The following is a 27,500-nucleotide window of genomic DNA, read 5'->3' as shown; positions in this document are numbered from 1 at the left end:
CAGTTTGCTCCTGCAAATGTCTTAAATAATGTGTAGAAATGCCATGATGACTTGCTACTTGATTGAATGACATAATGTTTATCTTTCTGTTTAAGTCAACAGCATTGTCACGTACTAAGGAGACCAACTGAAACAATGAATGCAGACAAATCTCTGACTCCACACAAAACTGAATGAAAAGCCAACATTCACTGGCTCTGCTGAGAAATGCGTTGCTCTGTTACGGGGTAACTAGTTTCAATTTGTCCATTTAGAGCACGGTTTCTCCAGCCCTGTGCAAGAGAGACCATCTCATATTATCCCGGCATTCCTCTGTTGACCGGGACTCCAAACAAAACACGACACCCCCCCGCTAATTGAAAACAACAACAACAAAAACAAACAGACAACAAAATAATTGAGCAAAAATGAGATAAATGCCAGGTGTAACGAACTCGGCTTACAGGGTTTCTTTTTGGGCTGGCTTTAAAAACACTATTGTGGATTAAGCCAGGAGGCTCCCCTGACACTTGGATGAGAGCGTGTGTGTGTGTGTGTGTGTGTGTGTGTGTGATGTGAAGCATGAGTCAGTCAAACTGTACTGAACCGAGCCACATTTTCCACAGTCACATTGGGTAAAAGTGGTGTGTGTGTGTGTGAGAGAGAGAGGGAGGGAGGGAAAGAGAGATAGAGAGAATCACAAGAGGGCCGACAGACGTGCTTTGATCCGTGTACGTTCGCCGGAGGCTATCGGCTTTGCTCTGCCAAGCTGCGGCTATGGAATCTGGATTCTGTGAATGAATGCGCCTACCCCGAACCCCCCCCCCCAAGCCCCCCCACCACATCCTCTCCCACCCCTTTCCTACCGCCCCCTCACTTCCTCCACCCACTCACACACTCTCACTCTCGCTCACACATACACACACATACACACACATTTAAGCCAACATAAAAACACAGCGCAGGCAGCTGGACTTGCGGAGGCTATCATCCCGGCAACCATGAAGGGAAAGCGTTTTATGTATGATAGCCAAGCCGTGGTGACGCTGTTGTGTTTGGTAAGCAGCACAAGTAGTCAACACGGCACAGAGTGAGGCTAAGTGTTAGCATTGAAGCTAACTAGCGAGCCTCCCACAGTATGACTCATACTGTTGTTTATCAGGCTTGCTCGGTCGAAAGCCAGCCTGATGGCCATGCAAACGGCTGAGTGTGGACATGTGCTGTAACACACACACACACACACACACACACACACACACACACAATGTGCAAACACACATTCATAAACACACTCTCCAAGTCACGTACGCGCACACACACAAACAACTCCATTTGAGACAGATGGTGAGGGAGGAACTGAGAGTTCCACTTGAACTATTTCAGCAAAACTGAGACCTATCTGAAAATCAGTGTTTTACTTGTTTATTTTAGCCCCCGTTATTGGGTGAAGGGCTGTCTGACAGATGTCTGACTATGCTGCAATGTGTGAACATCTCCATCCCCATCCCTTTCAAGGCCATAGCAGAGCCCTTGCTGCAGAAAGAGATGCTCATATTTTAGAACATTTATGTTTCCAAGTGTTGTACGCCTTTTGCCTATTTCCCCCAAGGCAAAAGACTCCCCTCTCCATCACCAATGAGGATGTTTCATACGTAGAGCCTATACTCAACACACATAGCCTACACAAACTCCTCCTGCTCCAAGCATACACGCACACCCACACAAGCCCTACCCATTCCTCATCTCCCATTTACTAATGAAGTCCCTGAATCTGAGGATGAGTGTGGGGTGCTATTGTTCTCTGCACACACACACCTACTGCGGATCAATACCAGAGCCTCAGAATCACTGGAGGCTGCTTTCAGAAGGATGTGGTCAGCTGGCTCAAGAACAAGAACTGCAGCAAAGACACAAAGCAGCAAAGTCACTCGCAAAAAGACATCCAAACCCCCACTGTCTCCTAGCCAAGCCAAATTCAACATGGTGTATTATTAACAGTGCTCTGCATCCGCTCAAAGACGAATCTTGATTCCCTCAGCATCATAAACCAACTTTTTAAACTAAAAACACTTGTTCAAGAAAGGGTTGTCAAAAGAACTTTCACAACCAGTCTCTGTATGTAGGTGTGAGCATTCTGTGTCTGAGTTGTTGCCACTGTGGTCAAAGAGCTACGAGCAAAGAACATACGTTGGACTATTAATTTGATACCCTTTCACTTGTTTTTCCAAGTATGTTATTCTTATTTGGGGGTCTTTGGGCCAATTTCATACTGCTGTGGTCAAAGCATGAGGAGAAACGCAGGCTCAAGCGCCACCATGAAGGGGAAATATGTGAAGTGCATAACAACCTCTTAGGAAATAGGCCTACACAATCGCCACTGATGGACTGACTGCTCAGTGGAATCGTTAGTACTACGACAGAGTGTCCGTGAGGACGAGACGGACCCTGTCCTATTACCAAGATTACCATTGAGTGTTTGAAACTTTTTAAGCAGATCAAGCACGCGAAACAAAAAGCACGATGAGTGTGATGATGCGGTCTATAAACAAACATGACGCGTGTCAGCATGTCAGCTACTACTAGCTTTTCTGCTTACTTTAAGCTTCTGTCACTCCAAGATGTCCGGAAGAGAACGGGTTGGGGAGTTAATTTCACTCACGTACACTAATGTACAGAGTTAAATTGGTCTCTCAATTTCACCTCACATTATATATGTTGACTCCGGTCACCAGACCATGGTGCATATAGTTGGGATAACATGCATGCCTGTCTGCTTAACGTTACAGCTTTCCCCGTTGCATCTGCTTCATAGCATCATCACGACTTTGGAAGTGAAGAAGGTATGGTTTAGAGACGCTATTTAAAAAAAAGCGTGCATCACTTTCCACAGTACACTCGACCCGGCTTCAACAGGCACGTACGATTAACTTTACCGTCATGTAGTAACGTTACAGTGATGATACAGTGAAACTGACGTGGCCAGCCTAAGCGCACACACGCATGCTAGGCTAGCCAAGCCCAGCTAACATTAGCTCCTCCGCAATCCTGATGCCATAGCTAGCTAGCTTGCTACCAAACAAAGGCAACGCGAGCCAGCTGCTCCCTCAGGCTGAAGACACAACACTTGGTCAATTTTAGCAAGTTCAAATCGCCGTGTCACGACTCTGTCAACCAGGATGATTAGGATGCAATATAAACATTAAACATACCTCGCTACTGACGCTATGCACCTCCATTTTGTGCCAGGAATCTTGTGGCTGGACAAAAGGCATCATCTAGTCGCACTAGAGCCTCGTTTCACGCAGCATTTCTTCGTTTTGCAGGCGTCGTTATCCCTGTTAGATAAACAAATGTGGGTGGAAAGCGGTGGGCCTTGCGCTACTGCGCTGGGGAGGAGAACGGTAGCTGACTGACAGGATGTTTGGCCGAACCATACGCACACCGGGCACCCCTTACTTTCCCATAGAAGCGAATATGGCCGCCGCCACCGTGCTACCTGCACATCAACGAACCCGCTGCTGACGTCGCTTTGACGCAATTCAGTTAAGGATTTCCCCATCCTAGGCAACAGCGAGGGGAAAAGAGAGAGAGAGAGAGAGAGAGAGAGAGAGAGATACAGAAAGAAAGCGATGCAACGTCAACACATCAGTAATGGTAATTAAGGCACAGCTTCATCAGCAAATAAGAAACAGATTTAAGATGCAATACTTGTACTACCACCATCAATGATAATATATTATTATCCTTATTATTGTGTAGTTTTTGTTTTTACTGAGAGTAGTATTTTTCATCAAATATTTTTTACCATTGATGTTGCAAGGATAATTATTTTACATTTTAGGAACAAAGCATTTACATTTTCTACAGTCAGCAGGCTCCTGAAAATGAAGTGAAAATCTATTATATTCCTGAACCATCAAGACCCTTGATCTCCAAAAGTAAAAGTTTACCCGTGTAAAACCCAGGCAGTCTGTAAGCTTGTCCATCCTCGTGTCCGAGCAGATCTAAGAGGCTTAGTGCTCATCCCCTCTTTTCTGACCCTGACAGCCATGTGAAAACCCACTCACGCCCCTGCTGGGTGGGGTCGGGGGATATTAGGAAGCAAAGGTTTGGGCAAGAAATGAGATGAACGTTTCTGTCCATATTTAATACAATGAAATAATAATTTCCACCACGATTATCTTCAAGTCTATTTTATTATGTTCTCCCTTTTTCTAAAAAATATTTACAAAGAGCTGGGTTCTCTTCACGGACCACATTGTTTGCCATGGGAAATTTGATCACAAAGTTCAACACAGTCCAGACGCCACTTATCTTTAACACATAATTCAGTTTATCAGGCAAAGACTGTAAAGTACGTTGCATTCAACAAAAACCATCCACATAAAATGTCCTTAATGAAGACACAGACAAAAGAAAAACAAGAGGCAGTGAGATAAGTTAAGGGGTATTTATTAACTCTTCAAACTACAGCCTCTCTAGACCAAAGGCATTGTGATATGCAGTAGAAAAAGGCCAAGTGGGCCTAGAACAGCCATGTAAGTCCTCCACAGGCACAGTGTGCAGTGTATGTACCAGTCTGTGTGTGTGTGTGTGTGTGTGTGTGTGTGTGTGGGTCACAACAGTCCCGCCGTGCCCCCCTCCTCCTCTGATACAGAAGACTCAAGTGGGGCAGCACTCTTCGCCATGTCTTCCTCAAGTGGGGCAGCACTCGTCGCCATGTCTTCCTCCGTGCTTGGCTCCCTTTCCCTTTCCGGACTTTTCTCCCAGTCATCGTCTGCGAGCTGAGGTAGACTGGCTAACAGTTCCTGCAAGATATACAAACAAACACACAAACACAAGCACACACAGACACACACACACACACACACACACACACACACCAGACACGCAGATGGACTCATTTACCATAGGGCCACTGGACCGACTTATGTGTTTACATCCTGCTGATGTTCAGCAGATGCATTCATCACACACACACACACACACTCTACAGCCCCGTGTCCCCTATCCTGTTCCCACAGCATTCATCCCATTGGCACACTACAGCCCCGTTACCCCTCTTCTGTTCCCACAGGATTCATCACATTGGCACTTTACAGCCCCGTTACCCCTCTTCTGTTCCCACAGGATTCATCACATTGGCACTTTACAGCCCCGTTACCCCTCTTCTGTTCCCACAGGATTCATCACATTGGCACTCTACAGCCCCGTGTCCCCTATCCTGTTCCCACAGGATTCATCACATTGGCACTTTACAGCCCCTTGTCCCCTATCCTGTTCCCACAGGATTCATCCCATTGGCACTCTACAGCCCCTTGTCCCCTATCCTGTTCCCACAGGATTCATCACATTGGCACTTTACAGCTAGCCTGGCCATTACCAGCCTGTGACTCCATTTCATTCCGTCTTTCAGTCTGGGCCAACCCAATGCATTTTGGTTTCCGAGATGGGCGGGTGCTTATCTTGAGGTTTAAAATCATTGGAGTTCCCTTAACCAATCAGCAACGTTTAGTAAGCATTCGGTAGATTAAACTCTTCCCAAAGCCAGTTGGGAGAAGAGCTACGACGTCCTTTCCAATCATAAAACTTACAAGAAAATACTCTTGTTCTCCTTTTAATTTTCTGATGTTCTCGAGAGTTGAGACAACTTTTCCGATAGCTTTTCGTGTCTTTTCCTCCAAGGCGAGTTTTGCGTCACAGCTCTGAACTGTTCGCTGATTGGTCCTGCAAAATTTTGAGTTCTGGAGACGATTGTCAATGGGGTTGGGCCAGACTGAGTATGAGCTTGAAATCAATTCAGGCGGAAATACGTAGGCTGGTGTCACCAGGCTACTTTACAGCCCCGTTTCCCCTCTTCTGTTCCCACAGGCTCCTCCCTGTGGACTGTGAATGCTTACCCTCTCTCAACTTATCCTCAAACTATTTGTTCTTTAAATGCACTTTGGATTCACAATTATCCGGATGATTTGGGCACTGAGCAAGCCAAGGTTAATATTTTGAATAACTTTATCTAAGCTAAGTGTTCTAAGTGTTCAACAGAATCATTGAAAAAAAAAAAAAACTTCTATTGTTGGGACAGGTAAGGTCACATGGTAGGGAAAGTACTGACTTACATGCTGGGTTTCAGTGATGACAAACCGTGGCTAATGGGAAAAAAGGATACCTGTCCTGGCATTGTGGCACACATTTGGGTTAGGAGGACCTCTGAGTGAGCAGAGGCCTATTGTCTCCCTCTGGATTAGTTTCCACACGTGTGTGCCGAAGAGAAGCCGTGGGATTTGGATTTGTAGCCTACATTTATTTTGGAATCACCCACCAACCAAAAGGACACCTTGAACCAAACCAACAATGGTGCTTAAGCTGCCCATAGTTCGCGCCTTGAGGCACACAGCCACCGGGCTGGGAGTGCGACCAAGCCATCGGGTAAGTCACCACTCTCTGGGGCTCCGCCAAGGTGACACACACACTCATACACACTTCATAGGTTTGTCTATCACTTATTGAGATCACATAGGTATAGGATTAGCAGTAAGTCTTCTTTCCGTTCTATTTGTTTAGTTTAAGTTGTGGATGTGGAGGGCTCTCTGCCAATGTTCCCTCTAAGCTGCGCGCGCGCGCAATCGCGCAGGCCAGTCGAAGTGGCCGCGCACATTTTTTAGTGGCCGCGCACATTTTTCAGACGGCACAAATATTTTTTTTTAGGGGTTAAAAATCTAAGCATCAAAGTGGATGTAGGCTAGGTAATAAACATTTAAAATACTGACATGTCTGACAACCAAGCCGGATGTGCGTTAGAATGTTTACATACAAAGTATCCTTTAGCTCTCTTGGCGGGCTCTGCTCAGCAGTTATAGGCTACCATGGCGAAAAGAAAGGCAGAGCAGGTGCCGCAGAAAAAGGTCTGCCTAACGTTTAAACATGAGTGGATAGATGAAATAGTCCAAACTGAGGTAGGATAAAACTTTCAGACATATTTACATATGAAGAAAGGAGTGGCGTGATCTGCAAATTCTGCTCGGAGGCAAACGTGAGCACCTGGTGAGCACCTGGATGCCCGCTTCCCTGAAAATTAGCTGAGTTGGCTGCCTTTGAGCCGGATACATTGGGTCGTGCAGTTAGTGAATTTGATCATGGTCTGAATGACGTGACCAATCTGGCGAAAAGGTTCGAAGCGCTTCTGGAGGAAGCATAAATGCGGTCCCGGGAGGCATTTGTCAACAATACAACGAATTCAAGTTCATGGTTAATGAAAAAAGTAAAAGCGGGCTGCTTAAGTCATTTTCTGATATTGTAACCTGGTCGCTGAAAAGTGAGCTTTTTCCAGATCTGGTACAACTTCTTGTCATTTGTGGCACATTCCAAGCATCTAGCGCCGACGGTGAACGCGGTTTCAGTCTAATAAATATCTAAGACAAAATCGTGAGGCGAGAGAAGATTTGAGGAAGATATTTCCAATATTTTCAATTAGACTTATTAGGTCTTATAGATCTAAGTGATCTTGATTACTGCAACAATTTGACATATGTTTAGTCAGAAAGATGTGTCTTCCATAGGCCTGCAGACAAGATGAGCCACACAGCCAGATAGGCCTACCTCCCTCAATGAAATTCAAATGACTTGTTTTGTAGCCTAGTTTGTTACAAACCACTCCGGTTATTACATTATTTATAAAGGCTATGAAAAATACACCATAATTACTATATTTCTTGTAAAGCACTGCATTAGCATTTTTCTTTAAATGAAGTTCCACTTAAATGTTTTACCTGCTGAGAAATGACTAAACACGTTGGATACTTTTATTTTGTAAAATATATACAGTGGTGGCCAAAATTATTAGAACACTAGACATATTTAAGAGTTTTCAGTTGTTTTTGTTGAATTGGCCATTAAAATACCCTAAAAACTAGTGAAATATCTACAAAGTCATCATTATGCTCTATAAACCATAGAATAGAGCCATTATAATGAGATTTAGGTCATTTTCCGTACAAAAACAAGCTAGGCCTATTTCACTGTCAATTTCACAAAATCATGTTCCTGCACAGAAGAAGCCAAATTACTTGTGTAATCATTGTCAGGTGTTATTGTGGTTAAATGGATGGTGATGCAAGAGTCTTAGGACACAGCTCGGCGATTTTTTTGAATGTACAAGGCCTATCCTGCTCATTAAGTGATTGGTAACATCAGGGTTTTGTCACTGAGGCCACACCACCAAATGGTATAGATCCAAAGCCTCTAGAAGCAGTCTTGAAGCACATGATGCTCTTTGAACATGGCTAAGGTGAAGAAGGAGCTAACAAATGACGACGGGTTCGAATAAAGGCTTTTTTGATGCTGGCTGGAGTTACTGCCGCATAGCCAAGGACTTGAGATGCAGTCCAAGCACTGTAAAGTACACTTTAGACCACCATGGCACCAGAACCGAAAGGGGAGAGGTTTCAAAAAGAAACTCTCAGACACACAAGTGAAGCATCTCAAAATTCTCAGTCTTCAGGACCAAAGAAAGACTTTACAAGAACTGTGTGACGAGATTAACATCACAATGACTAATGGTGCAACAGTGTCTTCAAGAACTGTCCTTCGGAAACTGGGAGAAGAAGTACTTTTTGGCAGAATAGCATCAAAGAAACATTACTGAAAGAGAACAATTGAGTGTAACGCCTGAAATTTGCAAAAGAACACAAGAAATGGACAAAGAAAGATTGGTTTAAGTGTTGTGTACTGATGAGTCCAGGTTTTAATAGTTTGGCAACAAGCAAAGCGTGTATGTTCCACGAAGTGAGGGGGGGAGATATAAAAATTAGTGTCTCTTGCCTACAGTTAAACAAGGAGGGGGTAGTATTATAGTGTGGGGTGCAATTTAAGCCTCAGGAACAGGTGACTTTGGCTAAATTGATGGCATCATGGATACAAAAGTATACCACAACATTCTGGTGAGGCACGGAGTTCCTTCTTGGAGACATCTTATTGAGCCTGGATTTATTTTCCAAGAGGACAATGACCCTAAACATTATTTTAACTATTGCCGGATCTACTGGCGACAAGGAATCTGCTGGAACATTGATAATGATGGACCGGCCCTATCAAAGTCCGGACTTCAAACCCATCAAGCAAATTCGGGGCAAGTTGGAAAATAAACTCGACAGATCTATTGTAAGTTCCAAGGAAAGTCTTTGGCTTGAGTTGCAGAAGGCATGGGATAACATTAGTGTTGAAGTTCTCAAGAAATATATTGACTCTATGCCAGAGAGATGTGCTGCTGTAATTGCTGCAAAAGGTGGACGTACCACTTATTAAAGTTAAAAGTGGTTAAAAACAGTAGGACTCACTTCATCTGATATTTTTTTGTGCTCAGAACAGCCATCTGCATGTTTCATGAACATTATGAAATGAAATCATGTTTTGGAGGCAAAAAAAAGCTAATTATTCTCAGATCTGTCAGGTGTTCTAATAATTTTGGCCACCACTGTATATATAAATATCAGTATCATTCATAACCAGTGAACCAGTCATAACCTCCCTAAACCTTATTTATTTTCAACCAAAGATCCTTTAAGTTCAACTAAACTGACTGGTAAAACACCATCAATAAAACGTTCCAAAGCCCAGCCATTATAAAGGATATTGAATAAATATCAACCTTGTAGACATATTGATGCATTTGCTGTCATCTCTTTGAAAACCTATTGCTAACGCAGGCTCGTGGGCGTTTTCGGCAGGTCGCGTGGTTTAAGAAATGCTCACAGTGCTGAAATGTGCGCTCAGAATAAAAAATATTTGCTCAGTGCTGAAAAAAATTAGAGGGAACATTGCTCTCTGCTATAGGCTATGGAGTTTAGCTGCCAAGCCCTGGGACCTCTCCCCATTCTGTAATACTATCTGAAGTCTTTTTATACAGAGAACCATATTCTGTCACTAAGGGATTCTCAGGTCTGAAAAGACTTAGAAGCAGAACTGTAGCAAATTATTTAAGACAGAGCAAGTAAAGAGTAATACGGTCTATCTGATGTCCAAACATTTTTTGCACCAAATAATATAAAATAATCTGATTAAGTGCAACATATTTTCAAAACAAATCAAAAAATGTCACAGAATGGTGGCTATTTTGTTCTAGATGTTCAATCGTGTACTTCTCAAAAGTGCACTTGGACCTTGTTAATTCTTAGCTGACAGGGGTCAAGCAGGACCTCTCAAGGTAGTTCTCTGGAGCCCCAGCTAAACCCCAACCTACACCCGTGTGTTTAGATAATGGAGGTCTTTATAAGCTAAACACACCTAATTAAGCTAATCCAGTTATCTGATTAACTAAGTCAGATGTGTTACAATAGGGAGTATGGCTGATGGATACGACCTAAAATTCAGTTCACGATAATATCACAGATTTACCTTGGTGGTGATAACTCCATGATAAGTTAATTTCTACATTTCTTATTCATAAAATAATTTCTTGTATTGGTAAAGTTTCAAAATACCATTTGAATTGATGCCTTTGAGGCAATGAGGGCCTAGCAAATATCATGTTATGTTTAAATGACATCAATCCTCAAAATATTCAGGATATTTGCAATTTGTAAAAAGAAAATATTGTTTATAATTTCATTTTTAAACACTACCACTCCCTGACATACATCATTTAACCCAATTAATTAATTTTGATCAGTAAGAGGATAGAAATGTTGGTATCTATAAATTCTCAGTTAAATGCCAAGCTCTGATAGGAAATGATGGAAAACGTATAGGAAGCTGGGCCTCTACGAAGACACTAGGGAAACACTGCTTTGCAACGCAGTCATGTGCCTCAGTTTGGTTTGATAAGTGCTGGGGACATAGATGGGATTGGACATGATCCTACCTGTCACTGGGCTACTGCGCGTCTGCGTCTGTTGTTAAGATGGGAGCGTGGCTCAAACACAAATGCACCAAATTTCAAAGGCTATTGGAGTCGTGTAGGGCTAAACTAAAATGTTGAAACATGCTAAAAACAAGTGGGATGTATCTTTGCCAATCAGCCTTGCAGTGAGGAAACCTTCCCCGAAACTTTAAAGGCACAATATGCAACAATTATGCTTCAGGATTAGGGTTAGGATAAGCAGTTTAACCTTAAAATAAAAAAAATTAAAAAATTGCGGCGCTACAATGACTTTTAATATGGAGAATTGCGTCCGTGCCAATGGCATAGCAGGGTCGATAGGCATATAACTGCCTTCTGTAGTTTTGCCTGCCGATGCCCGCCGACCTGACTTTGATTACCTTCTGCCGATCTAGTAAGTAGCTTATTTGCCGTCTTGCTTAGTCTTGTGTTGCACATGATTGATGTTTGACTGTGTAAGGACAGTCGTTGAGTAATTAGGTTGTCATAATGTCAAAGTCAGCACATTTCAAGAGATTTCGTTAGTTTTAGCTGCTAGCATACCTTTAGCGAATAGCTATTAATCCTTAATGCACCTTTAAAAGACATTCTAGCGACACATACCAAGCCCAAAGGGTCTTGGTGTAATTATTAGCCCTGCCACCTCAAATGTCCAAGGATGCCGGTTCAAGACCAGTGCAGGACTATACACATTTATATAAAATCTCATAGGGAGATACATGTTAAAATAATATCACCTGTGAAAACTTGTTTATGCCCACTAGCTCGGCAGTGACCAACCAAACACAGCTAAACTTAAGGATAATAAACATCTTACCTTTACATGGTCCACTGAAAGTTATCCACGCATCACACAATTAAGTCCACTGTTATTTCAGTTATGACCCATGAGGTATGCTAGATATGATGAACTAGTAGATAGCTAGTTAGAGATTAGCCTGCCAAGAGTAGCTAGTGTCATCACACCAAATCCGACTTAGCAAACAAAAAAACATGGCAGCAATAGTAACTCTTTTTCAGTGCATTTTAAAAGCACATACCACCAGGAAGATATAACGTTTCTGACGTGTATATATAGAAAAACATGTGTTTTAGATAAACAGCTAACACAATGCACTGGAACACATGTGATGGCATCTGATTGGGGGTCATCAATGAATAGAGCCATTGTAACCACTAGAGGAGATTCAAAAAGCCCCTGGCTAGCCTGGCATTCTGTAGTCAGCAGTGTTAGCTATAATCACTTTGAAGGATCTGTACAACAAACATGTTAATCACGGTTTCTAGCTGAAGAGGGATAAAAACACTGCATAAATGTTTTTCGAGCTGTAAACAAACAATGAAAGCACGATTTTCACAATATTCTCCTGACGCAAAATTAACTAAATAAGATATGATTTAAACTAAGCGTCATCTTTTGATCTCTCAAACAAGGAGTTGTTTCCGCGTTTACCTAACACTCAACTCCCACGCTGGTGGCTTAATTTACCCTCAGGCCCGTCTGGACCTGATAGTCCATGATGGCTCAAATTAGGTCACTTCTTCTTTCTTCTAAATATGACTAGTTATGGAATCTTGAAAATATTGCCACATACAACATTATATTGAGATGACTAATGTGGCAGTTAAACTTTGTTTTATTCTGCCAGTCTGCCACAACCCCCCACACATCATCTCCAATCAGCCATCGGGTCCTCCAGCAAGGTTTGCTGAATCTATAGAAAGAAGGGCGCTTATTTCCTATCTATGCATTAGTCTATGGGCCTTAAGTATTTAAACCCAGCCAGACTTGTCTAAGTAGGCTAATTGCAGAATAGACACACAGCATCGATGCTAGACAATGTTATACATGCTACGATGACTTCACGCTATGATTTTATTCAACTGCCAGACAGCCACCACCACCCAGTCATCATGTCTGATCAGCCCATCTGATTGGTCAGTATCCGCTACAGCAGTGTCATTGGGTCCTTCAGCAAAGGGCGCTTATTTCCTATCTATGCAACAGGCAAACCGACACACAGGTGACATGTCCCTGGTTGGTGAAATGTTTCATCTGTGTGTTTGTTTGTGCTGATTCCTGACTGACAGACCTGCAGATTGATTCGTCATTTCCTGTTTGTTAGGAATTGTCCGAGTGGATGCATGTACGGCCCCGGCAAATAGAACACAACAGAAAACAAAATGCTCAATGCCAGCAAAACTAAACATATCTAAGTACCGCAACATGCAACAGGCAAACCGACACACAGGTGACATGTCCCTGGTTGGTGAAATGTTTCACCTGTGTGTTTGTTTGTGCCGATTCCTGACTGACCGACCTGCAGATTGATTTGTCATTTCCTGTTTGCTAGAATCGCTGCAACTTGCCGATTTGTCTACCCAGACAACACCAGCATCGCCCATCGCCCTGCTCCTCATCCTGGGCCCTCAACACAGTCATCATCCCCTCGACGTGTTTCTTCGTCCCTACATCCCTTACCCCTCTAACAGTAACCCTATTGGCACAGTAATCTGGTCTTGCCTGTATCATGTATTTACCACCAGATGTCTGTATACATATTATGTCCAGTGACTAAATGCTGGCTGTGTATAACCCCTGTTGCTTCCACCTTCCTGTCTCCACCCGGCCGACCTCAAGCAGATGGGTCCCCCCTTATGTGCCGTGGTTCTGCTTAAGGTTTCTTCCTGCCTAACAGGGAGTTTTTCCTTGCCCCTGTTGCCGTTGTGCATGCACTAAGGGGGTTTAGGCTCTGGGCTCTGTTAAGCGCCTAGAGGCAATTGTATTGTTATGGCGCTATACAAATAAAATTGAATTTAATTTAATTGAATTGAATCTATGAGTTATTCTACTGACCTTAAGTATTTAAACCTAGCCTAAAGACTTGTCTTAGCAGGATAGCTGCATAATAGACATACAGCATTGTAGGCTAGATGATGTCATACATGCTACAATTACTTCTATCCCCAGGAGTTCAGCTTTTACAGTTTTTTTTTTACACAAATACCGCTATATACCCCGGTGAAATGTCAGGAAGGTCTGAATCAATAGATACTGCCCAGTCTTATGTCACCATATTAATGACGATAATTTTCTCTGAGTATTTCAGCCACTTGAAGTGGTCGTTCTAGTGCAATATTTGAGTTGGAATTATTAAAGTTCCGAGGGGTCTTGAGCGCGGCATTAAAGTCACATTAAATGCTATGTTGAACGTCACGCCTCTGCTACTTGAGTGCCAGTCTAAAACACACACACACCTTATGCATTAGGCCAGTCTAAAACACACACACACACACCTTATGCATTAGGCCAGTCTAAAACACACACACACACACCTTATGCATTAGGCCAGTCTAAAACACACACACACCTTATGCATTAGGCCAATCTAAAACACACACACAAACCTTATGCAATAGGCCACACACCTTATGCATTAGGCCAGTCTAAAACACACACACACACCTTATGCAATAGGCCAGTGTAAAACACACACACACCTTATGCATTAGGCCAGTCTAAAACACACACACACACCTTATGCAATAGGCCAGTGTAAAACACACACACACCTTATGCATTAGGCCAGTCTAAAACACACACACACACCTTATGCAATAGGCCAGTGTAAAACACACACACACCTTATGCATTAGGCCAGTCTAAAACACACACACACCTTATGCATTAGGCCAGTGTAAAACACACACACACCTTTTGCATTAGGCCAGTCTAAAACACACACACACACACCTTATGCATTAGGCCAGTCTAAAACACACACACCTTATGCATTAGGCCAGTCTAAAACACACACACCTTATGCATTAGGCCAGTCTCAAACACACACACCTTATGCATTAGGCCAGTCTAAAACACACACACCTTATGCAGTAGGCTAGTCTAAAACACACACACACACACCTTATGCATTAGGCCAGTCTAAAACACACACACACACACCTTATGCATTAGGCCAGTCTAAAACACACACACACCTTATGCATTAGGCCAGTCTCAAACACACACACACCTTATGCATTAGGCCAGTCTAAAACACACACACACACACCTTATGCAGTAGGCCAGTCTAAAACACACACACCTTATGCATTAGGCCAGTCTAAAACACACATACCTTATGCAGTAGGCCAGTCTAAAACACAGACACCTTATGCATTAGGCCAGCTTTGTTTATTTCACCGAAACAAGCAAAGCGGTGACAATGAGAGGTTTTCTTAATGCCGATACACTGACATCTCTGTTTAAAACGGGCTACAGGTTTCATGTGCTCGGTGATGGATTAGTCAAGCCGAACTTTGAGAGGTGGAGTCAGCCTCCGGGACGATGCACTCAGCAGGCTTTATCGTCAAGGTGCCTCGTGGCCTCTGTGTTCTAAGCTTTGAATAGAAACTGAGCTTCTTGAGCCCGCTGTTTCCATCAACACAATCAACTGTCACGCCAATCAGCTGCTCAAGATAAACACACGACACAGCATGTGTCAATCTTAAGGCTGACTCTTTGTTGGCCAGGTGATTTATTTTATCGGTCATTTATATCGTGTTATGAGAGAGCAGGGCGTAATGTTTAAATGCTAAATGTTTATCAGAACAGAATCCTTGATGATTATAGTCATACGCATTCAAAACACTGTTTAAATGTACCGTAAAGACCGTAAATAATCGTCTTGGTAACCATTGCTGCTCATATTCTCTGCTTTATGACTCTAGCTAGAGCCGGTAGAAAAGCCTGTGAAGTGGGTTCATAATGGAGATGCTGTTTTTGATGAACAACACTTTCAAAATCCAAATTGCACTGAGTAATCGTGACTAAATAAATCTAAAAAAAAAAACTGTTTCCACTTCCCTCTTTCAGATACTTGCAAGTCATCCCAGGTTGCACCTCTGGTGAAGTACAGTGAGTGAGTTGAAGTGGTGTATTGGTACAAATAAACAAATTGCGAAACACATGAGCTGGGTGTTGTTCCCTTTTTTCTTAGGTTCAGTGTAGGTCTGCTTTTTTCCTGAGGCATAAATTAATAATACAGGCTGCCTTATGGTCTGTGTGAAAGCTGAGGGATGAGCTAACAAAAACATTGTAAGACACAAAATGATCAGGCATAGAGAAACACACTAGTTGTATCATTGTTTCAGAAGTGCGTCAATGGTCTTGCACTTCCCTGATGTTGGCTGGTTATTTCTGACTCAAATTGTTCACAACCTAAAGTTAACATCATCTTTGCTTCAACCCACACCACCTGTCAAGACATTTGGGAGCATTCTGTGCTTTGTCCTATGGTAAATGCTGTGTTGTGTTATGTGTTTTGTCCTATGGTAAATGCTGTGTTGTTTTATGTGTTTTGTCCTATGGTAAAGGCTGTGTTGTGTTATGTGTTTTGTCCTATGGTAAAGGCTGTGTTGTGTTATGTGTTTTGTCCTATGGTAAAGGCTGTGTTGTGTTATGTGTTTTGTCCTATGGTAAAGGCTGTGTTGTGTTATGTGTTTTGTCCTAGTGTAAAGGCTGTGTTGTGTTATGTGTTTTGTCCTATGGTAAAGGCTGTGTTGTGTTATGTGTTTTGTCCTATGGTAAAGGCTGTGTTGTGTTATGTGTTTTGTCCTATGGTAAAGGCTGTGTTGTGTTATGTGTTTTGTCCTATGGTAAAGGCTGTGTTGTGTTATGTGTTTTGCCCTATGGTAAAGGCTGTGTTGTGTTATGTGTTTTGTCCCATGGTAAAGGCTGTGTTGTGTTATGTGTTTTGCCCTATGGTAAAGGCTGTGTTGTGTTATGTGTTTTGTCCCATGGTAAAGGCTGTGTTGTGTTATGTGTTTTGTCCTATGGTAAAGGCTGTGTTGTGTTATGTGTTTTGTCCTATGGTAAAGGCTGTGTTGTGTTATGTGTTTTGTCCTATGGTAAAGGCTGTGTTGTGTTGTGTGTTTTGTCCTATGGTAAAGGCTGTGTTGTGTAATGTGTTTTGCCCTATGGTAAAGGTTGTGTTGTGTTATGTGTTTTGTCCTATGGTAAAGGCTGTGTTGTGTTATGTGTTTTGTCCTATGGTAAAGGCTGTGTTGTGTTGTGTGTTTTGTCCTATGGTAAAGGCTGTGTTGTGTAATGTGTTTTGTCCCATGGTAAAGGCTGTGTTGTGTTATGTGTTTTGTCCTAGTGTAAAGGCTGTGTTGTGTTATGTCAGTTGTGAGTTGAGTTGAGTCATGTTATGTGTCATCACTGTTGCACCTTCATAGCATTGTGATACGTTAGCTTCGCAACATGTCAGTGTCGAAACATGCCAGTGTTGTGCAACTGAGGTGTTGACATGGACACTCTGTCGACAGTTATAGGCGGGGGCCCACCTGCTGTTTTTCCTTGTCGTTGTTCTTCACAGCACTCAGTAGGCTCCTGGTGAAGCTTTTCAGCTCAAAGTACCGCTGTTTTTGGTTCACTAGCTCGTTCTCCAGGAACTGCACCTCCTCGTGCTGAGAGACAGACACAACAAAACAAAATGTTTATCCAAACGTTTATCCAAACACAATGCATAAGAGCCTTTATCACTATCAGCTGTGTAATGCTCAGCAGGACGAATCATTTTCTCGAACTGCATTTTCCAAAGGCATTGAAAACCCCCCCATGGTAACAAAGCCCTAATAATGGTAGTTGTTCGCTTTCAGGAAACGTATCCCTGTACATGGAGTGTGTTCCGAAATGACATCGGAGATGGTGAATGCACCCAGGGCCCCACTTCAAGGAGATGTCTGAGGAGCCTCTGATCAAAGCGCCTCTCGAACAGCTGCTGACCCGCGTCTGATGTGAGCCAAAGATGCATCACCTCCAAAAGTGTTGCCTCGGCAGAGTTAGCAAAATCCCCCAAAACGAGGGCTTCATTGAGATACAAAAAAAAGTACGCCCCCACGTTACTCAGCTAAACCGACCGAGGTCCAGCTAAATTGGAACTCTGGAGTTATCCCCCCCCCCCCTCTTCCACCCTCCCCCTGTCTCTCGTCACCTCGCCATTTGTATGCAAAGCCACCAGGGCCGGGCACCCAGGGAGCTCAGACGCGGCGCAGGGGGAATTTTTCGCCGCTCGCCCAGTGAAGCAGAAACGTTTTCATTTGGAGGGGAAGCGGATTAGCGAGTGAGTGGCAGGTGTGACCAGCCATGCGTCGCGGCGGCAAGGTGCTCCGGCGGGAACAGTGATTGGCCTAACGTGGCGGGGGGAAATGGGAACTGAAAGAGATTCCCTTTTTTTTTTTTTTTTTTAAAGTTCAGTTTAGGTTCGCTGTTTTTTCCATGTATCAACATTATTTGAGGCCGTCTTGTGGTCTGTGAGGAAGACGAGGTAAGTGAGCGCTTAAGAGGACGACTTAAAGTGCGGTATCTCATATAAGTCCATTTTGTCTGCAGGTCAGCAAAGTGAAAGGAGGCTTGGGTTTTGTTCTGGACAGAGGGTCAAAACGGAAACACTCAAAGCACTTCATCTCCTGAATCGACCGTGCTCTTTCTTTCACAATGTGCCCTCGCTCTCAATCTTTCTCTCATGCTGTCCGGCCTCACCTTGAACTCCAGTAGACTATGCATCTGTTCCATGTCTGAGGTCATTATGTCACCGTCAACATCATCGTCCTCTTCATCATCGTCGATTATTTCAATCTTCTGCTCAAGGAGGAAGAACATAACGATTAGGAACTTGGATTCACACAAAAATACACTATATCATGTTTGAAGTCAAATAGATACATCACAGATACTTTATCCCGCAGGAGTTTTAGGCACCCAGTAGCTATGATATGGATATTTAGCTGAGAAAAGGTTGTGCAATTCAAGTTAGAGGGCACAAATACAACTAAAAGGGGAAAAATCCTCAGTTTTAGTTACTCTGAAATCAGAGTTGCATATTCTTGCTGAAAGCCATGCACAAACCCACAGCCTTAGAACTCTGTGAGACGAGTGCACGGGATGGTATCAGGAAAAAAGACCAGGTTCCTCCTGACAGAGGAAGTGAGGTCAGAAGTCATACCACATTCTCTGGTTGCCCAGCAGTGTTCATTTCTTCCTGGTCCATACCACTCTCCCTCTGGTAGGGGTCACCAGCAGTGTTCATTTCTTCCTGGTCCATACCACTCTCCCTCTGGTAGGGGTCACTTGATCCATCTGACAAGTACAGAAACAAAAAGGTGCAAATGATTAAATACAAAATGAAGCGATTGACTTACAACAGAATATCCGTCACACCGTGTAACATTAGTTGAATGGTCTTGGAGCATTGATATAATCTTTCATATGGAAATGACAAAACATAAAAAAGTCTCAGGTTATATTAATATGTAGTAACACATTTGTCTTGATGAACGACTACTGTACTTGTGCATGAATGATATTAGCTTGATTGGAGTTTGTTTTATCTAACCTTTCGAAACGTCCCTTTTGAATTCAAAGTCCAATGAGTGGACGCTCACCTTCGGACAGACAGACGGACACTTCGTCGTTCAGCTCGCTCCCCTCGCCCGCCTCGGGGGTCTTGGGCTCCGGACCCTCGGGGGTGAGGGGTGAGGGGGGGCCGGTGCTGGACTGTATAGTGAACGTGGGAGGACCCCCTTTGGGTGGCGGGATCTCGATGCCCATCAGGCGGTACTTCCTGCGCCGGTTGCCAATCCAGGTCTAGGGGGGCAAGGAGGACAGTCAAAGGAACTATTGAATTATTGAGTCGAAGAACACAATCACATGCCATATCAAGAGCTTCACAATAATGTCATCACCTACACTCTTTATAAACTGCTCCCAGATGTATGTCCTACTCTTCCAAGTCAGCTGCTTTTCATGCAGTAATACAAGAGGCAACATGCAAGCTCAGAGTCTGTTGTCGCACCTTGACGATCTCACTGTCCACACTGAGTTCCGTGGAGGCAGCGGAGATCTTCTCCCGACACACGGACCCCAGGCTGGTCATGCCGTTGTCCCAGTAACGCTTCAGACTGTGCAGGTCCTTATCGCTAAACTGAGTCCGGTCCTGCAGCTGTGTAGAGATCAGTCACAAGGGACAGGGTTTCAGTCAAAACGGGGTTCTACATAGTACCCTTTACTACCGCCAAGGTTTCGTCTGTGAGGGAAAGGTTAAGAACCCTGATTTTCAAAAAAAGTGGAAAAACAACATTGGGACCTTCAAAACAGACAACAAGCAAAAGCCAAACTCAAAGATCAAGAGCTTGAGGCCTGACGTCACATTTGGGTATCTCAGGGGAGAATAAGTGTTAAAGAGAAATGAATCCTGAACAGTATGTATGACAAGAGGAACCGAGAAACACAAAAAAAAGGCATTGACTGAACTTACTGTTCGCTTACGAGAATTGCTGATGAGCCAAGGTGCAGCTACATTGTCTGGTATCTGCTGCTGCTACAAAGAGAAACAAACTTCATGTCAAACTTCAAAGCAAGAGAAACAAACTTCATGTCAAACTTCAAAGCAAGAGAAACAAACTTCATGTCAAACTTCAAAGCAAGAGAAACAAACTTCATGTCAAACTTCAAAGCAAGAGAAACAAACTTCATGTCAAACTTCAAAGCAAGAGAAACAAACTTCATGTCAAACTTCAAAGCAAGAGAAACAAACTTCATGTCAAACTTCAAAGCAAGAGAAACAAACTTCACGTCAAACTTCAAAGCAAAGAACATGCCGATAAACACTCAAGACTAGCTCAGAGCTCAAATCACTGCATCATTGACCCGCCATGCACATGTATTAGTGTAATACATTCACTTAACCTGCGTAAGACCGTCCATGTGAACCACTGGACCCACACCAAGGACAGAACTTGGTGGTCCGCTCCACAGGCTATGAACACTGGCCTGTTTCACTGTCTAAGAAGATGCTAGAGGTGTCTGGGGCTCATACTTAGTTGAATGAAACAGAACTACCATGCACACTTCATGCACAACTATCAGTTAGAGATTCTTTAAGCAGATAATTCTTAAATTGACGTACTGATATAATGATTTGCTTTTTTAAAACGTACTGATATAAATATATCTAGGTATGTGCGGATATTTGTTAGCCCCGAATTCAGCATTATTTTTTTGAAATGCTCTGTAAGAACTGAAATGTTTGTAGTTAAAATTTCTAAGACAGCTTAAGTTTAAGAAAACAAGCTGATTCAATAATCTGTCGTATAATCTCTTATTTAAGAGGAGCCAAACGCGAACCGCTTTTCTTTCTTACCTTGAGGTTTGCCATCCCCAGAGGAGAGCGATTTGAGAGTAGCTTGAGGGGGAACCCTCTCCATCCTCCTGAGCCGGCCAGGTACAAGCTCTGCGTCTGGCACCCCTTCTCCCCAAAGAGGTCCGAGCTGGAGGTGCCGAGGCCCACGGACACCTGGTTCCGACTGTTCACAGCGAGGGGCCCCCTCCCGTCTTCTCGCCGGTCCATCCAGGAGGGCCGGGCCGTTACCCCTGCTCCCCCTCCGCTTCCCCCCTCCCCCGCCGCGCTGCTACTGCCGCTGCTGTTCTGCGCCCGTCCGATCTGCATCTGGGCGCCCATGCTTGCCAGCTCCTCCTCCCGCGAGTACTCGTCGTCCGCGTCGGCCGTCTCCATGGCGATGGAGAAGGTCGCCAAGGGGTCGGGAGGTCGCGGGGGTCTCCTGGTGGGCCTCGGCTCCTGCAACCCTCCTCCTCCTCCTCCCCCCGTCACCCCCCCCATGACCAGCTTCTGCTGTGCCTCAGCCAGCCCCGCCAGCGTAAACACCTGCTGGATGCGCATGCTGACATCCGCAGAGCTGCGCGGGGGGGGCGGGTGTACGGGAGCGGCCCCAGCATGGGCTGATGGAAGCGGGAGGCCCTGCGACTGGGGGCTACTGAGGGCCCAGTGCTGGGGCTGGGGCTGGGGCTGGGTCGTCCCGTACTGTTTGGCCCAGCAGGGGGGGATGGCGGTGGCCGCGGCTGCCGCGGGGTCTCTGGACAGGTAGGACTTCCTAGCCTGGCCGTACAGGAGTGAGGTGGAGGGCGTGGGCTGCATGTGTGGGGATTTGCTGTGGGGCAGCGATATGGAGACCCGCGAGTGGTCCGTCCGCACGGCGGGGCGAGTGTGTGAGGGGTGTGTGTCCGTGTCGTGGGCGTGGGCGTGTGAGGAGGGGAGCGTTTTCGAGGTGGAGGACCGGCTATGGGTGGAAGCGCCTTCAAGACGGGACGAGGACGAGCCCCGCCCAACGGAGTAGATGCCAGTGACGATGACGTCATTGTTGTTGTTGTTGTTGTTGCTACTGCTGCTGCCACCGCCGCCTCCGCTGCTGTGAGGAGAGGAGGAGGAGGGCGACGAGGAAGACGAGGGACAGGAGGCGGGAGGAAGGAGGTGGGCCAACGAGGGTCCGCGCTGGACGCTGCGACCCGCCGCCAGCTCAGCACTCAGAACCGGACCCATCCCCAGAGGCCCCGCGCCTCCCGCCAGCGCGTGATTGGCCAAGCCGTGCGGCATGTCATCGTGGCGCTGGCCGTTCTGGTCGAACTTCGATGCCAGCTTTCGTCGTTTGTTGCCCACCCAAGTCTACAGGAGCAGACAGAGCGAGAGCAGGGGTCAATGGTAGGTCAAGAGCTCACAGAAAGGACAGGCACGCAGCCACTACATTCACCCCTGGACAACCACGACAGATGCCAGATAACGGCATATGGAGAAGATTTTAGTTGCATCATCCCCCTAATCACTAATGAACTGTGCTGAATTTGAGCGCTTGAGCTTGCAAATAGTTCAAGCGGTCTTAAAAAGGACATGTGTTACAGTGACAGATGCCATTACCAAACTTCACTGAACTGAACCGCAGGGCACAAGCCTATATGTAGACACTGACTTCCACATGGGACTCACGGGGGATCACCATCCCTGACAGGCTGTCGCAGTAAACAAACCAGATCATTCATATTTACAGCTGGAATCACATGCAAATAAAATAGACTATTAAAAACACACATGCAAATAAAATAGACTATTAAAAACACGCATGCAAATAAAATAGATTATAAAAAACAAAACCAACAAACAACTTTTCAATTTCTAGGTGAACTCCCAAGATTTAGCTTAAAGCAAGCAAGTGGGAATATGTTCGAACCACAGTAGACCGTAAAAACAGACACGTGAAGTTCCGTCCGCATGTAAAGTCCTCACCCTGACCACACTGAAGTCCAGCTTTGTCTCCTGGGCACACTGCAGTATGAGCTGGAAGCAGCCCTTGCTCTGATTGGTCATCCCATTATCATAGTACCGCTCCAAGACTCGCTGCTGCTCCGGGGTGAATACGGAACGCAGGTTCATCTGGAGGAGAGCACACCATTTTTAAAAATAGTTGCAGTTTCTTTTTTTTTTTTAAGGAGATCAAATCAAATCAAAACAAACTTTAATTGTACGGCGCATTTCATACCAGTAGGTAACACAATGTGCTTCACAGAAGGAATCAGTAGATGAGTATAAGATGGGAAATTTAAAAACAAAAGTGATACAAATATAAAAACACAAGATGAGAAATTGAGAAATTGTGCTCCTTCATGAGGTGGCTATCATCATTTATGCTGTCTTGACCTTGCAGAAAATTCCACAAAATACTCACAGTCTGAATGCTCCGTTTGTCCTGCCAGGCTTCCATAGTTAGAGTTTGTGGAGGCACCAAGAGAGCAGCCAGTAGCCCAGGAACAAGCCTCAATGAGGAGGACCTCCCTAACACAACTACGCCCTCATACACAGCACATGGACAGCTCCGCGGGCTGCACCTCAGACAGGGACTTCACACAAGCATCATGCGAGTTTTGGAGAAAACCAGCAACTTTCACTGAAGTTATTTGTTTTGGTTTAGTGCCGTTTATTTGTTAAGTTCTTGTGCGTTTTTGAGCACGTGTAGAAGAATGCTGTATCCTAGCATCCTGAGGCTGAGGGGGATTTCAGGCTGTGTGTTGGCATTTTCTGACACATGGCTGTTCCTGCCTAGCTGGGAGGACTCAACAGGCCCTGGAAGACAAGACAGATATATTACAGATAACCAGACAACAAGAATTCACCCATTATTTTTTTTTATTGTGATGACATTGCCACAGCCCAATACTTTTACTAAGGTTTATTTAGGCTTATCCAGTGTATTGAATTAGTATTTTAGATAGTCTATTAACACCAGGACATATAATGGTGTGGATTTATGCAGTTAAAGAACGCCAAAGACATCCTAAATTTAATCCAGAATATTTTAAAAATAATACATACGGTCAAAAATATTCTTGTCGAATTTAGTCCAAACTAGTTGTGAGGAACAAATAGCCCATCAGACCACTTTCCAGCTGTCACATCAGATAGACACAAGCTCTTTAATTCATTCAATGTAGCCTAACTAGTTATTATTATGCAGGGTTTTAAGCAACCTAAAGTGCTAAAAAATGTAACTCGACAGAAAATACAGATTGAGTCTCTTACTGTCAGAAATGTTCACCACCCTATACTGTAGGCTAAATGTTATAATGGATCTTATAATAACTATATAACTACCTTCACTCAAGCCATCAATAATAATATAAATTATCCTTAAAAATCACAAAACAAAAACATAAAGTGACTGCATTATTTTCTCAACAGTTCACAACTCCTGTTTTAATTGTTTGTATGGGCAAGACACACAAAACATCGCTATTTTTAAAGCAGCAGTAAGCAATTTTGGTCTAAAAACTAATAACTATTTAAAAGCCATGCAAAAACCCTGCAAATACTTGGCACTGATAAAAGCTTACTAACGTGCCTCTTTGGGCGATTTCACTGCCAATGTCATGCTCTGAAAGCATGCATTATAAATGATATCAATTTCAACAATACTGTAGCTCTAGTGTTCACTCTTGTGTTTGTGTAGATGTAAGACTACACATACTCAACTCTGACCTTTGGAGAGGGGCCTTGAAATAAACCTTGAACTTTACATTTAAGGTATCTATCATATAAGATAATTGAGATGACCTTATGTGCACACGTAACTCTTTAATAACTCCGTGGATTTTGATGAACTCAGGACCCTAATCATGCCTTGGATCAAATAATTCCAGAAACTGAGTAAGGGCATGCTTAAATTCAAGGTAAACATGTTTGGGAGTATGTTTGCAAATGTACAGTATAACCCTTTAATATAAATGAACGGCTTTTGCATAGTTTCAGGAGCAAAAAATGGGTAAGGTACCTGTATTTTAAGTGTTTTATGTTTTGTAGTGGACAGAGTACCTTCAAATACATCGTTTCCGTTTATAATATCGTCTTCGTTCATGATATCCCCGTAATAACCTCGTAGTCACTGGCTAATAAAGCTGTAGCTAACTTGGAGAAATTAGGCTCTGTCGCTTTAACTATACATTGCCAGACTGCATTATGCTCAGCCCAATGGACGGTCACGGCTCAAATAAACGCTGACATCTTGTAATGCTAGTTATTTTGATTTGACTAAAGACTCGCGCATGGAAAGGGTTAGTCTCTTCCATCCTCCTCTTCAGATAATCCTCAGTGCGCATGGCGAGTGAATGAAATGATTACATTTCAAAGCGAATTGCCGGAGAATACGTATATCTATCTACTTCACCATATGATAACTGCTTCTCGAAATATCCAACCAGCATACGGAAAGCAATGCGGTAACTTTCTTACTCAACGCCAGTGGGACTGTTAACAAACTAAAGGCTTTCATCACAACAATACGGCGGGGGCAGAGGACCTGATAAAATGCGGCTTTCAGCAGAATGCTAGCCAGGCCCAGGAGGCCATGCGCCTAGCCAAATCGAGCTGGCTAAACTTTTCTTTTCATCTCGTATGCTTTTCCCACCCTAGGCTGGCCAGTGTGTGTGACTCGAGCGATTCGCCCAGAGCCCTGCTGTCTTGCCGTCGAAAGCGTGCGAAACTGAGAGGAAAATTAAATGTGATAGATACCTTTTGTTGACAAATCAACGGCCGCTCGAATTCAGCAGATTTCTTCATGAGTCCCCTAGCCAGACAATGAAATCAAAACGTCCGATCATCAATTCTAATCATGATCGTGACGTAGATGCAGACAGGAGCCAATGGCGGATCGAGATCAGGCCTGTGACATTTGCAACCGACTGAAAACTGAGCACTGTTGTCCCGCCCACCATTGACTTTGTGGTTAGAAAGACAGAAAGCGAGCTGAGGGAGGTCATAGCTGAGTAGGCTACAACACAGGAGCGCGTCGACTGACTGTAGACAAAACATAGTTCTGATGTGACACACCTAATCATGAAACTACTCTTAGTTACAGGATATCCATTTAGCAAAGCTGTCCCCCCCCCCCCCCCCACCAGACCAGGAAAACACTGTGCATCGCGTAGCATACATATTTGCTGTTTGATTTGATAGCTCAGTTGTTGAAAGCCAGGGGACAGGAACGCGAAACACAGACAAAAAATAACATTGCAATGTAGCTGCGTGGCATTTCCCATGTAGTTAAATGCCAATAGCCATGCATACACAAAAATGCAGGCCTATGACAGGATTTCTTCATTTAAGAAAGAAACATTGATATAAAAATATTGTAAGTGCACAGTGCAAATTAAACATATCATTTGCCCGCCCTCGCTAAAAAAAAGAGAGAGATTGAAGACTGAAATGTGCTGGGTTATCCATGTTGGCCTAGGCTCCCTACATCCACTGCTCTCATGAGACTAAATAAGCTGAGCATTATTTGTGACTTATCAGTGAATTTCGTGAAATCGTCTCCGGTGGATGTGATGTAGGCCTACGGAAATAAAATTGAAGTAGACTGAGTCTGCTCTCCGATTCGGGAAAGGGAATGTGGTCCGGCGGTGGTTGTGTGTGTCTCCGTTGCGCGCCGCTGTATTTTATTTCGCTGACATAATAATGGTAATTAGCCTAACATATTCACAGAAGTATGCGCACTTTCAGAAAACAATTCTGGAGCAGGGCATGGGTATGAATGGATAATCTCTTGCCAGGGATAAATCCTGCGATGCAGAACGAGACAAAGCTGTGAAAAAACGTATTCTAAACGTTCAGAATAATTCAGTGTGAAGGCTAATTGGTGTTGTCATGTCAGTGAATATCCACATAGGGGCGCTGTATGTACTCTTGATTTTGGCGCTGTACTACCCTTGTGTTTTTAGACAAGAAAGTGCATGACAAAACCTCACTGTGTCGTTAAACTTTGTAGGGAGTTGTTTAAAGCAGGCTACCTTTAAAACGTTTTTAAATAATAATGTCGCAAAGTAGAAAGTCGGATGGTAGCCTATATTTTACTAAATAACTTTGGCCATGTGTGTCTACATGTATGTATGAATGAATGTGTGTATGTATGCATGAATGTGTGTATGTATGTATGAATTCATGTATGAATGAATATATGTGTGTATGTATGTACGTATTAATGCATGTATGTATGAATGAATGAATGTTTGTGTGTATGTACGTAGGCCTATGTATATATATGTAAGTATGGATGTTTTTTCATTCATCATGTTAGACCGGACTCCAGGCCTACAACTAGCCTACCTAACAGTCCTTTGCCTGCTTTTGGAGTACAATAGGGTTCCTACTTTTTCAGAAAGAATTTTAAGATACCAGAGAGAGAGAGATGAAGTGAGTGTGTGTGTTTTTAGTATGTTTCCCATATTTTGGGTATGTGTCCCATATTC

General features: G+C 43.9%; 2 protein-coding genes across 2 annotated transcripts in view; both read right to left on the bottom strand.

Moving 5' to 3' along the window:
- The window catches only part of rps6kal (ribosomal protein S6 kinase a, like), a 30,796-nt gene extending 27,392 nt beyond the window's left edge, over positions 1-3,404 (bottom strand). The window contains exon 1 of the mRNA XM_080841006.1: positions 3,189-3,404. Coding sequence (XP_080697132.1) covers positions 3,189-3,254 — 66 coding nt within the window. The 5' untranslated portion in view covers positions 3,255-3,404. The remainder of the gene's footprint in view (positions 1-3,188) is intronic.
- A 1,036-nt stretch (positions 3,405-4,440) lies between these two features.
- hdx (highly divergent homeobox) lies at positions 4,441-25,841 on the bottom strand. The gene is made up of 11 exons (XM_080841367.1): positions 25,765-25,841; positions 23,429-23,823; positions 22,990-23,136; positions 21,058-22,374; positions 20,173-20,235; positions 19,711-19,857; positions 19,301-19,502; positions 18,862-18,995; positions 18,399-18,497; positions 17,201-17,323; positions 4,441-4,787 (listed from the first exon to the last, which is right to left on the bottom strand). The coding sequence occupies exons 2-11, from the start codon at positions 23,462-23,464 to the stop codon at positions 4,596-4,598; spliced, it is 2,460 nt and encodes an 819-aa protein (XP_080697493.1). The 5' UTR covers positions 23,465-23,823; positions 25,765-25,841; the 3' UTR covers positions 4,441-4,595.
- Positions 25,842-27,500: the final 1,659 nt, after the last annotated feature.

Source organism: Sprattus sprattus (assembly GCF_963457725.1).
Source record: "Sprattus sprattus genome assembly, chromosome: 6".
Lineage (NCBI taxonomy): Eukaryota > Metazoa > Chordata > Actinopteri > Clupeiformes > Clupeidae > Sprattus > Sprattus sprattus.
The sequence above is the reverse complement of the archived record's forward strand: the minus strand, read 5'-3'. Positions and strand labels throughout refer to the sequence as shown.

What these genes read in the sequence shown, in the direction of transcription:
- hdx (XM_080841367.1), bottom strand. Translation starts at nt 23,464, where the DNA reads ATGGAAGCCTGGCAGGACAAACGGAGCATTCAGACT. An exon ending in ACAAACGGAGCATTCAGACT is followed by an intron (nt 23,137 to 23,428) that starts GTGAGTATTTTG and finishes GCTCTCCTCCAG; the next exon opens with ATGAACCTGCGTTCCGTATT. An exon ending in TGGACAGTGAGATCGTCAAG is followed by an intron (nt 19,503 to 19,710) that starts GTGCGACAACAG and finishes TTGCCCCCCTAG; the next exon opens with ACCTGGATTGGCAACCGGCG.